The 12475-nt window shown below is 39.7% G+C and overlaps 2 protein-coding genes across 3 annotated transcripts in view; both read right to left on the reverse strand.

The window, feature by feature from the left end:
* OTOR (otoraplin) overlaps positions 1-1229 on the reverse strand; it is a 4944-nt gene extending 3715 nt beyond the window's left edge. The window contains exon 1 of the mRNA XM_017498591.2: positions 278-1229. Coding sequence (XP_017354080.1) covers positions 278-383 — 106 coding nt within the window. The 5' untranslated portion in view covers positions 384-1229. The remainder of the gene's footprint in view (positions 1-277) is intronic.
* A 6305-nt stretch (positions 1230-7534) lies between these two features.
* SNRPB2 (small nuclear ribonucleoprotein polypeptide B2) overlaps positions 7535-12475 on the reverse strand; it is an 11611-nt gene continuing 6670 nt past the window's right edge. For both annotated transcript variants that reach the window (XM_017498593.2, XM_017498594.2), the window contains exons 4-7: positions 11003-11143; positions 9839-9889; positions 8492-8580; positions 7535-8065 (exon numbers count right to left, since the gene is read on the reverse strand). In XM_017498593.2, the coding sequence (XP_017354082.1) occupies positions 7906-8065; positions 8492-8580; positions 9839-9889; positions 11003-11143 (441 nt within the window). In that variant the 3' untranslated portion in view covers positions 7535-7905. The remainder of the gene's footprint in view (positions 8066-8491; positions 8581-9838; positions 9890-11002; positions 11144-12475) is intronic.

The following is a 12475-nucleotide window of genomic DNA, read 5'->3' on the forward strand; positions in this document are numbered from 1 at the left end:
AAAAAAAAAAAAAAAAAAGAAAGAAAAACTAGGAAATCAGAGTGATGGATAATTCCCAGTTTATATCTCTAGCCAAGATATTAAAGCTGCAACAAAATCTCAGCCAAGTGAATTCTCCCTAGTAAGACCCCAAACACACAGACCAGGAGAAACAAAGCTGAAGACGTACACATTAGAGAAGATTCACTTCAAAGTACAATTCGATTTTATGCTATTAGTGGATATATTTTCAATTATGTAATAGAAAGATTATAAACAGCATAAAAAAACTCCTTACAGACACACTCATCATCTGCACAGAGCTTCTTGGAAGCCAGTCGGTCCATAAATATTCCATGCACAGCCACAAGACCCGGGAGGAAAAGTAACAGTATTCTTGCCATCTTCCTTTTTTTCTGTTTTAACTTGAACTCTGGAAGCGGGGACTGACTTCAGTGGTTCCTGCCTTTTATGTGAAAGCCAGACCTCTGGGTAAATACCTCCGCCAATTAGAAGGGCCTGCCACCCCTCCGTTTTCCTAACAGGCTGCTGGGCTTCAGGGGCTACTTAGCATCTGATTTTCCAAACACAGTCAAATTCTGTGTCTTTTGTATACACAGATAATATCCAAAATGGTCTATTCTTGTTAAAGCCTCTTTAGCAGTGGTTTATTGTATCAATCAGCAGGGCACTGTTGAGAGGACTACGAGAATTTCAAACCATTTTTAGTTTTAATTCACCCCTAATTTTCTTTCAGCTTATAAGCAAAGACATACTAACTGTAGGAATCTGTTGAAAACGTAAGATCTATAGAACAAATAATTTTGATTTAAACAAATTCAATCAATAAATATAGATTTATGTAATAGATAAATAAAGAATTCTTATGTTTACAAATCTTTCATGATAGGATTCTTAGAAGGCATTTCTGTCCCCAGCCAGAGATGAATTCTAATAAACTAGTTGAGGCCTCATTCAGACCCTACCAATGGGGTTAAGAGACAGGTGGGTTGGGAAAAATAGGGCAATAATCTTTCCCCTACCTCCTCTCTCTAAGACTTTTGAAATTCAGTCTCAAAGCTCAAGGGTCACAGGTCATAGAGAAGAGAGTGAAGTTACAAGTTTATGTTAGCCAGAACTTCTTGCTTCTGGCCATGTTTCCCATGGCCAGAGGGTCACTTCTAAAGGCACCAAAGTGGAATTGCCAGTACCTAGCTCCATCTATTCAGCAAACATTTACTGAGCACTTGCTGGGCACTAAAGATACAGTTTTTTTTTACATACACAAGTGAGAGGCACTATCTAGGCTGGACTAATTTATGGGGCATCTCCAGACAGGACACATGACAGGGACCGTGCCTGGCAAGGCTAGGGAGCCCTGAGGTAAGGGAAGCAGCTCCCATCCCAAGGTCCCAGCAGTAGACTGGGTCAGAAGGGAGGTTTCTTCATGCACTTGCCCCAGGCTCAGCCTTCTTGGGTCCTAAGAGGTGGCTGGACAGGAACAGACAAGGACAGGTAGGCCCCAGGGGTGGGGAGGGCTGAAGGGACAAGGATATGGCATTCTGGGTGTGATGGGGAGGGTGGTAAACAGGAGTCCAGGTTAAAGATGCTATGAGGCTACTTGTGGTGGCTCACACAATTCGGGGAGGCTGAGGCAGGAGGATCGCTGGAGACCAGGAGTTCGAGACCCATCTGGAAAAGGGAAAGACCTTTGTTTTTTTCCTGAGACAGAGTCTGACTCTGTCACCCAGGCTGGGGTGCAGTGGCACAATCTTGGCTCACGGCAGCGTCGACCTCCCAGGTTCAAGCAATTCTGTCTCAGCGTCCCAAGTAGCTGGGATTACAGGCACAGGCCACCATGCCTGGCTAATTTTTTTTTTTTTTTTTTTTTTGTCTTTTTAGTAGAAACCAGGTTTTGCCATGTTGGCCAGGCTGGTCTCAAACTCCCGACCTCAACTGATCTGCCTGCCTTGGCTTTTCCCAAAATGCTGGAACGACAGGTGTGAGCCACTGCACTCGGCAAGATCTTGTTTCTAAAAACATTTTAAAACAATTAGCTGGACATGGTGACTCGCACCCATAATCCAGTGACTCAGGAGGCTGAGATGGGAGGATTGCTTGAGCCTGGAAACCAGCGGTTTGAGGCTGTGAGCCATGAGCTGTGATCACGCCACTGCGCTCCAGCCTGGGTGACAGAGCGAGACCATGACTCTTTAAAAAGAAACAAAAAAAACCCCTCACGGGGCCTCTGCTCAGCATCCCCTGGGACCTGGCTGGCTGAACATGGGGGCGGGAGTAAATTAAAAAAAGATTTTGGCCCTAAGGGTTGCTTTCTATTGGAAGAGACAGACAGTGAGTTACTGCTTTTTATAGGGTGTTTAGGCTGGCATTTCTCCCATAAGGTGACCCTTCCCCTGTTTCTACCCATTGCTTCTAGAATAGAGATCCCTGTCAGGACACCCTCCCCACCTCGGTGGATGATATGACTTCAGAGCAGTGCCTTCTCCCCCAACCCCAAACTGGTAACCTCATAAAATGAGGGACAAGAAGTTAACTTACTAAATAATTTTGTGCAAACCAATTTTCCAGGAATAAATTGGAAAAGCAAAATATAATAAAAAGGTTTTTTGTTTTGGGTGTATGTGTGTGATAGTGGTAATGCTTTTTTTAAATACATCTGTGTGTGCATATGTAAAAGAGTTTTGGCATGAGTATGGGTGTGGGTATGTGTGGCTGTGTGTGTGTGTGTGTGTGGCTTTGTGTGTGTGTAGCTGTTCGTGTGTGGCTGTGTGTGTTTGTGTGTGTGTGTGTGTGTGTGTGTGTATTTGTGTGACTGTCAGGGAAGGATCTTTTATATAGCTGGCCCTGATTGGAAAGTTTGTTTTATTCAATACCTTCATTATAGACAAGAAAACTGAGACACAGCAAAGGCCACAGTGGTCTTTCTGTTTTTTGCCTTTTTTTTTTTTTAGATAGAGTCTTGCTCTGTCACCCAGGATGGAGTGTACACCAGCACTATTTTGGCTCACTGCACCCTCTGTCTCTGGGGTTCAAGCAATTCTCCTGCCTCAGCCTCCTGAGTAGCTGGGACTACAGGTGTGCACCACCATGTCCAGCTAATTTTTGTATTTCAGTAGGGATGGGGTTATCGCCATGTTGGCCAGGCTGGTCTCAAACTCCTGACCTCAACTGATCTGCGCTCCTCGGCCTCCCAAAATGCTGGGATTACAGGCATGAGCCACCGTGCCTGGCCTGGAGTGGTCTTTTTGAACCATCCTATCTAACGGTTACCCAGGGAGATCATGGTTCGGTGCTATTTCAATTTATCACTGTCAACTTAGAATTGACAAATTAGAATAAATCCTTTATTTCCTGTTGCACATCAAGGAAAGATTGAATTCAAAATTATTTTTGAAAGCAGAATACCTTTGCATTTTTTCCCCTGTAATCATATCTAAGAGCCTAAATTTCTGAGAAAACTAAAGCATTGATTAAATCTTCTTAATCCTGATGGGGCAGCTGTTTTATGGACTGTTCCAGTCTCAAACCAGCCCTCAGCATGGGAGAGTTAAAAGACAATTGTCATTTAAGAGGCACTTGAAGAAATGGAGACTGCAAAAACTCCCCATTGGGAAGCATACACAGAACCCCCAAAGCAGAGTGAAATGATTAAAATCAAAAAACAAAATGTGACATTCAAACTATCACAACTTAGCAAATCAGGCGAATGCTAACATGAAGCCATTATTGGGCATTTGAAGATGAAGAAATAAAGTGATGAGATACCAAGCCTTCTGAATGCAGCCTGGGAAAGCTTGTGATGTTCTAGCATTCTAAAGTGGGCAGAGACAGGACAGAGGCTAGAGGCTTCTTGGTAAAACTGCATGCAAATAGGAATTTGAACTTGCAGTAATTCAGCAAGTAGTTGTGTCTAGCAGTTATGGCGAAGACACTGGGGTCACTGGGGGTTCAGTAAGGGTTCTGTCCCCCGTTTGCATACCTCGTCCCTCTAGACTTTCAGATGTATTCTCCAAACATTTAATCCCTAAATAACATTTTTCTCCTGCTAGAGTTCCTAAATTAGATTCTCTGTCTGGAGTTCTTAAATTGAGGCCATGGCTCCTTTAGGATCTAAGTTTGGGCTCGGTCAAGTTCAGGCAGCCTCCTTGCTGTGGCCTACAAGCTCCTGTAGGATCAGGCCCCTGTAGCTCTGGGATTTCAAAACTCTTGCTCTCTCCTTCACTCACTCTGTTCCCCATCCCAGTTCTGTCTTTTGAAAACACTAAACTCATTTCTGCTTCAGGTGCTCCGAACTTAATTGCCTAGTATGCTTTTCCCTAGATACTAAGCATTCAGGTCCCTGGCCAAGATGCCTCCACAGACAGAACAATTTGAAAGAGCCACTCCAAACCTCCCTCCACCCAGTCCCTGCATCTGCGGCTGTCATACACTGTCTTAAGGCACATACCATAGCTGATGGGCCTACTTTATTTACTTGGTGATGCTTTGTCTTCCAGCACTACAATGAAACCTCCGCGAGGCAGGGATCTTTTCTTCTTGTTCCTCCCTGTTATTAGCACCCGGAAAGAAACTTGGTATGCATTAAATAGGTATTCACTGAATGAATGCATGATTGCTCTGAAATTGTATGCTTAAAGTCCCTGGCTTTAAAAAGAGATTGACAACACTTTGTAAGAGTCACTGAATAAATAATTAGGGTAGAGACTCTGGGGTCTTGCCACTTGTCACCAAAACATGGTTCCCAGACCAGTAACTTTGACATCGTTTTATAGAAATGAAGTTTCTCAGACCTCACTCCCCAAGACACAATCTAAATCTACGTTTTAATGAGATACTCAAGTGACTTGTATACACATTAACATTTGAGAAGTACTGCTCCCAGGCAAGTAAAATACCGTAATTTTAGCTAGAGCCTCACATTCTTCATTAGGTCTTGGCTGGATACATTTTCAAGGGGAAACAATGCCTGTTAAATCCTCAGACAGAAGATACTATAAGGCTTAAAGTCTAAAATGGAATTTTGAGTCTCTTGCAACTAAGGCAGAAGACCAGGAGGACTTGTTTTCTGGTCACAGCCCTGCTGTCCAGAACAAGATCTGGTCCAGGCAGGATAAAGTGAAGAAACCTGCAGAGACAAGAAGATGTCAAGGAAAGCGATCCTCAGCTGTCCTCGTCTTTCATTAGCATAAGCCACTCCTACAGTGCCATGACAGTCACAAATGCCATGGCAACGCCTGGAAGATACTGCCCCTTTCCATGGCAATGACCCAGAAGTTACCAACCCTTTGCTAGAAAGTTCTAAATAATCTATCCCTCAATTTGCATTGAGCCTTCTCTTAATTTGCATGTAACTGAAAGTAGGTTTAGCTGCGTTTAAATGCAGTTGCCAAGAGACAAGGCTTTGCGAACTCTGGGCAGACTATCTATGAATTAGCCCTGCTTGGCAAGGGGCAGTACTATTTACCAAAAGACTGCTGTTTATCACCACCAGCTCCCTCTTGAATTTTTTTCTTTCTTTTTTTTTTTTTTTTTAAGACAGAGTCTTGCTCCGTGGCCAGGCGCCAGGCTGGAGTGCAGTGGCGTGATCTCGACTCACTGCAACCTCCGCCTCCTGGGTTCAAGCAATTCTCCTGCCTCAGCCTCCCGAGTAGCTGGGACTACAGACGTGCGCTGCTACACCCGGCTAATTTTTGTATTTTTAGTAGAGATGGGGTTTCAACATGTTGGCCAGGATGGTCTCCATCTCTTGACCTCATGATCCGCCCACCTCAGCCTCCGAAAGTGCTGGGATTACAGGCGTGAGCCACCGCGCCCAGCCTCACTCTTAATTCTTTCCTGGGTGAACCCAAGAACCCTCCTGGGTTAAGCCTCAAGTTTGAAGTTTGTCTGCTCAGCATCACAACCATTTCCAGACTTACACTGTCCTCTATTTATCAATGTACTACTTTTGAAAAACCATTTGAGCCAATGATCTATTATATCCTACTTCACAAAAGTAGAAATCTGCTTTGTTATTAGTTGGGTGGCAGTGGAATCACCTCAGGGATTATAAAAATATTGAAGACTGGGTTTCATTCCTGGAGATGGATTTAATTGATCTGGGGTGTAGATTGAGCATAGGTATTTGAAAATGTCTCCCAGATGATTCTAATATGCAGCCAAAGTTGAGAACCACATATTAAATAACAACTACTCCCTTCAATCATTCCTCAAAACTCACACTCCCAAAGATGGGCGACATAGGGAAGGTCAAAAGATCCTAGTTTGATCAAAGCTTCTTTAAAGCATTGACTTCTTTTTCCCTTCCCCTGCTCCCTATTGAAGCCTTACTTTATATAGAGTTTGATTGCACAGAAAAGATATGAGAAATATAATGTAATGAAGTTAATGGGAATGGTGAAGGCCAGGATGAACTCAGCGCTGTTAGACTGCCACCAGAGACATTCTTATAGTCCTAGTTTTTAACATAACTGTGTAGCTATATCCAAAGGTAGACAGACAATCTCTATATAAAATTCACATCATGAAAGACAAGGACAAGTTGAGGAATCAGCAGGAGGCTAAACATGACAACTACGTGCAACACAATCCCCATTGGATTCTTGAGCTATTATTGGAAAATAAGCAAAACTTGGATGATAATATGGGATTACTTCCTGTTTTGTTTTGAGACAGGTTCTCATTCTGTTGCCCAGGCTGGAGTACAGTGGCATCATCATAGGTAATTGTAACCTCAACCTCCTGGGCTCGAGCAATCCTCCTGCCTTAGCCTCCCCAGTAGTTGGGACTACAGGCACACACCACCACATCCAGCTTATTTTTTACTTTTTGTATAGACAAGATCTCACTGTTGCCCTAGCTGGTGTTAAGTGATCCTCCTGCCTCAGCCACCCAAAGTGCTGGGATTACAGTCATATTTCCTGGTTTTGATGGTCATATTGTGGTTATGTGAGAGGGGGGTCTTGCACTGAAGAAACACACTGACGTATTATGGAACAATGGAGAATCAGGTCAATGTAACCATAACCTCCAGCAGCCCAGAAGCCTAGAAACATTAATAATCAGTAATCTGATTGTAATTCAAAAGCTAAAGAAAATGGGCTTTGGAACTATTTGAACATTGGTGTTTAAAAATTACAAAGTAGCAGCAAGTTTTTAGCACTGGCAACTCTTTATTAATCAACCTATTTGTCTTAAAGGAAAAAAAAATTACTATAGATTATAAAATTTTTCCCCTGGAGGTCTTTCAATAAAAAGCCTGGGTATTAACCTTAGGAACAGCTGTGCTTCATGAAAGACATTAAATGCAAAGTCTGAAGATGGTATTCTCTGTTTTCTCAGTAAACAGTAAGCACAGGCTTTATTTAATACTGAATGAAAAAGACTTGTGGAATCCCTACTACCAGCAAAATATGTTCATTTCTTTAAAGGATACAAAGATCAAATTTAGACACTGCCCGGGTCTCATTTTCTTCTAATACCCAGAACAATCACTGTTACCATTAATACAAGTCATCTACTGGCTTCTGTGATCTAATTCTACTTAACTTTTATTAAAATAGTTCAATGATGTTATATCATTAGCTCCTCCAAAATAACACTAGAAAAGCATCCTTTTACAGTTTTATAAACCTTAAGATGTGTTTTAGACTAGAATAGTCATTTGATAGGGCAGTGGGTCAATAAAGAAACCATTATATACATAGAATACAAATAAAAGTTTATTGTACAAAATTAAGGCCTTCATATTTCATAGTTCACCAAGGCTAAAGAAACACTAGTTTAAGTCCTTCACAGAAATTTTACTTTCACTCCCCCTAATCTCTAACTATTAAAATGACCCAACTAAATGTTATCAAAACAAACACAAAATACCAAGTCCTTTAAAGACGACTATCCCAAATGTTATTTCTTGGCATAGGTGATCTTCATAGCATGGGATGGTGTGATCTTAAATCCCTGTAAAGCATCCCTGGCAGCTCCAGCCTGCCCATCATTTTCAAATTCAACAAAAGCAATGTCATGCCTCCCTGGTACTAGACGTACTTCCTTGAAGCCAGGGAACCTATGAAGAAGAAAAACAATTATTGTATACATGCAAGTACATAAATGTTTGCTTTGTGTTAAAATTTATTAAGCAACTTACTAATACTGGTCAAAGAAAAATAATCAAGAATACTGAGTAGATAGAAGAGCCTAAAATATAATTAATACCATGGAAGAACTTCAGGAATAAAGTAAACTAATTCTATTTTTATATTATATCAAAGCTTTGTTATATCAATTCAGAATTAAGAATTCAAAACATTAGAGGAAATTAGCTTTTTATTTGCTAAATCAGCAAACTGGCTCCAATTCATGATTCATCCCAGAACAAATCAATGAACCTGTAAGGAATTACTGCTGGGTGATAAATGGATTCAACCCATGGAAGTGCTACCTGTCTTGACAGGAAGCTCTCGGAAACAGAATTATTTATGAAAAAACTTACTGATTAAACAGCATGGATAACATCATCTCATTAGTCTCTTCTGGTAAGTTATTAAGGAATAAAATATAGTTTGGAGGGTAATCAGGGACCTATTAAAAAGTAAAAAGGCAAAGTTAGCTTGCAAGTTTAAACAGCATTGTAAGCTAGGCATGTGAAATCTTACTATATCAAACAAGAACAATGACACTGCAGAAATAAAAACATTACAGTAACTAAGTAAGGCAGACATTCAAGTCAAGACATTAAAAGTTTGGAAAATTACAGATCTCTTATATGTTTAGCAGTATGTGAAACAATTATGTTTTAAGCATCTGGAGATGAGTCGTAAGCAGAGAATTTTGTCACCTGGATAACATAATCAAAGATATTAACAAAATTTGAGAAGGCCAGCAATGTCACCCCTCCGTAGCTGGTTACCATACTCGGTATCACTCAGATACTCATTTCCTCTGTACTATTACTACTTCCTAGCATATATATTAAAAAAATTGGAACTAGAAAGATTCCACTGAGAACCACTCCTTAGGGACTTTGTCTACTAATTTTTGGCAAGTAAATGAGATATCCACAACATGTAGTTTACATACAAACAAGCAGTAATACTCCCTTAGTTTATTAGATATTAGTCATTTGATATCCCACCCAGAGGTTATGGGAAAACAGAAAAAGGGTCTTGTATAGAAAAAATGAGCTCTGTCTTCAGGCTAGTTTCATTTAAGATAAAAGAGCAAGTGTAAAAAACAATTAGTGAACAACTCAAGGCCATCTGAAAAAACAAGTATGAAACCATCAGCACAATACTGAGGCTTTCTCTTTGAGGTATGTCGTGGGGAGATTTAATACGGAGTTTCTAAAACATTTGTACAAGAAGGCTTTAAAAAAAAAAATACTGAAATGTATTTGTGTTCAGGAAGTGAGAGCAAAGGTATGTGCCCGAATAATGTGTGTCTCCAGAAAACACTGTAGTGTTTCAACCAATCGGAATGAAGAGTGTCCCTGACCCTGCCAGTTACCCTCACCCAAGCAATTGTGTTTGTAAAGCTTTAGGTACAGCAGAGAAAACAAAAAAAGTTTGCTCCCAGCCCTCACAGGGTTTAAAGTCTGTCATTTTGATTCTGTCACTGATTCATTACAGAAGCAAGAAATAAAGTCAGGTGTTGTTTTCTCCCTCTGAAAAAGAATTAAAATGTTCTTCAGGGGAGAGTTTCTAAATTACAGTGGCACACAATTTAACACACTGTGTCTTGGAGATGAAAACATTTTGTTTTTAGAGACATGCAAGTTGTTTTATACTACTGTTATCATTTTTATAATCTTATTTTAAGGGAGACATGGAAAAAAAATTACCTGAGGATTTGGTGTTGAATTTCCTTGGGTATTGGCTGAATTTGGAGTTCCCTAAGCAAAAGAAATAGGGAGAGTTTAAATAACCAATTCCTCCAGAAAGGCAGCAGGTATTTATAATTTTTGTGTAAAAATAACATTAATTCCAATAGATATCCTTCTTACTCCATTTAATTTTACTTTAAGAATTTACATATTAACACTGACTCAAACATTCATGCTTTTAATTTGTTGGTCATTTTTGTTAAGGCTAGCCCTAAACTTTAAACAGTATATTATAAAATTTAACCTCTTACATTTAAAATTATGGAGAAATACAAAAGAGAAAACCAAGGTCTAGTCTTACTTTTAAAACACAACTGGACATAAGTCAATTATATTTAGTAAAATTGACTTTTAATCACTTTCAATCCAGAAGTAATTACTTTTTGGTTAATTTCACTTTTTTTTTTTTTTCAGAGGGAGTCTTGCCCTTGTCACCCAGGCTGGAGTGCAATGACACAAGCTGGCCTCACTGCAACCTCCACCTCTCACTGCAACCTCCACCTCCTGGGTTTCAGTGATTCTCCTGTCTCAGCCTCCAGAGTAGCTGAGACTACAGTTATCTGCCACCACGCCTGGCTAATTTTTTGTATTTTTAGTAGATACAGGGTTTCACCACGTTGGCCAGGCTGGTCTCAAACTCCAGATCTCAAGTAATCTACCCACCTCAGTCTCCCATAGTGCTGGGATTACAGGTATGAGCCACCATTCCTGGCAGTTAATTTCGCTTTTATCTAGTATTTCAAATTATATTTTGTATTACTGAATTGTTCAAAGAAAGACACTTTGAGTGAAGTACTCATGATTAAAGATAATAACTATAGTATTATTTATAGGCAGCAAAACTTGAGAAATAAACCAAAAGGTATTAACATATTTTAGGGAATGAAATTAAATGCCATGCAAATTTAAACTGCTAAATATAAATCTGCATATGTTAAGTTGATATTTTGCTTCTTAACACTGAATTTTGGAAGTCAATCATTCTAGCTTCTTAAAACCATCTTTTAAACACACATTTGTGCACATACACAGACAAGCCTAAGAGTATTCCTAACGTGTAAGACAAGCATCTATCAGGTGTTTAACACCAATACAAACAGGAACTTCTGCGGTCTACCTTACCTGGCCAGGCTTTTTGTTTGTGGTTGTTGCCGTCTGTTCCACAGTTTTGGCTTTTTTCTTTTCCTTTTTCTTTTCTTTGTCAGCAAAGGTGCCACGCATTTTAGATATTATATCCGAATCTGTCTTTGCATACTGTATTCGCTGTTTTAATTATTTGAAAACAGGTTACTTCTCCTTATACTGAAGGATGTTTAGTCATTAATATTTCAAATTTCATTAAGCAAATACACTACAAGCTAATTTTAAACATATCCCTAAGGAAATCTGACAAAATATACTGAGTGCCAAATGGAAATAAACTGGGCTGTAATTCAACATGTAGGCAAAGTTAGATTTAACTGTATTTATGAGATAAAAAACCATTCATTTTCATGTGAGAAAAACAGGACTTTGAAATATACGTACCACGGTTTCTCTCCATTTAATCAAAGAATAGAGAAAGCTGCGTTGAAATGTTAAATGGACAAATGAATGGGCCCTGCCAGCGGGCTTCGGAATCCAAACTGTACAAATCTCCTCAGTGCCTAAGGATCTGGCTCAAGGCCAGCTATTTTAATCCAGAGGTTTTCAACAAACAACATATAAAACAAACAAAAGACAGATAATCTAGGAAAAATTACCAGTTGAATTCAAGGTTATAGTCCAAAAAGAATGAGCAAATGCATGTGCTCCTAAAGCACACAATTTAGTTGAATCCGATTTACTTTTATGCTAGATTTTGTGACAATAATAAACATTTGAAAACTTCAAACAAACAAACAAACAAACAAAAGCAAAACTGCTCAACCGAACACAGAATTATGGCTCCAGAGCCCAGTGGAGACCAAAAGCCCTTTCCTCCCCAATGCCCACAACCCCACAGTCACAGAGCAAGCACCCAGGGATGCAATCTGGGGCAGCCTGGGAAAAAGAAAGAAAATCACTGTTCTAGACTAACCCTGTTTTACAGACAGAAGAATAGGCTCACAGAACACTAAGGCTGATATGGCAGAGCCCCCACAGAAAAACTTTTCTGGCAAGAAAACTAGATAGAAAATTTATTTTAAAGCATTTTTAAAAAGAAGATCATTTGGATTTCTTTTTCATTTTAAAAAATTCTAAACATAAATTTTTGCATTTAACTTTTTTGCATAACTTTTTGGATGTACAGCTCTGAGTTTTAACACCTGAAACAGCTGTACAGCAATTCTGTCACCTAAAAATCCCCTCAAGCTTCCCCTTTGTTGCCCCACCCCTCCTCTTGCAAGCAGTCATCTGTTCTCTGTCCCTGCTGACTTTTCCAGAACATCACACAAATAGGATCATACATGATGTAACCCGGAGGCTGCCTTCATTTGGATTCATCTATGTCACTACTTTTAACAGAGAGTAGAATTTCATGGTATTGATGTACCAGTTTGTTTTATATCAACCAATGAAGGATATTTGGGTTGTTTACAGTTTTTGACGATTATGAATAAACTTGCTATAAAC

This window comes from Cebus imitator, unplaced genomic scaffold, assembly GCF_001604975.1.
Source record: "Cebus imitator isolate Cc_AM_T3 unplaced genomic scaffold, Cebus_imitator-1.0 Scaffold246, whole genome shotgun sequence".
Lineage (NCBI taxonomy): Eukaryota > Metazoa > Chordata > Mammalia > Primates > Cebidae > Cebus > Cebus imitator.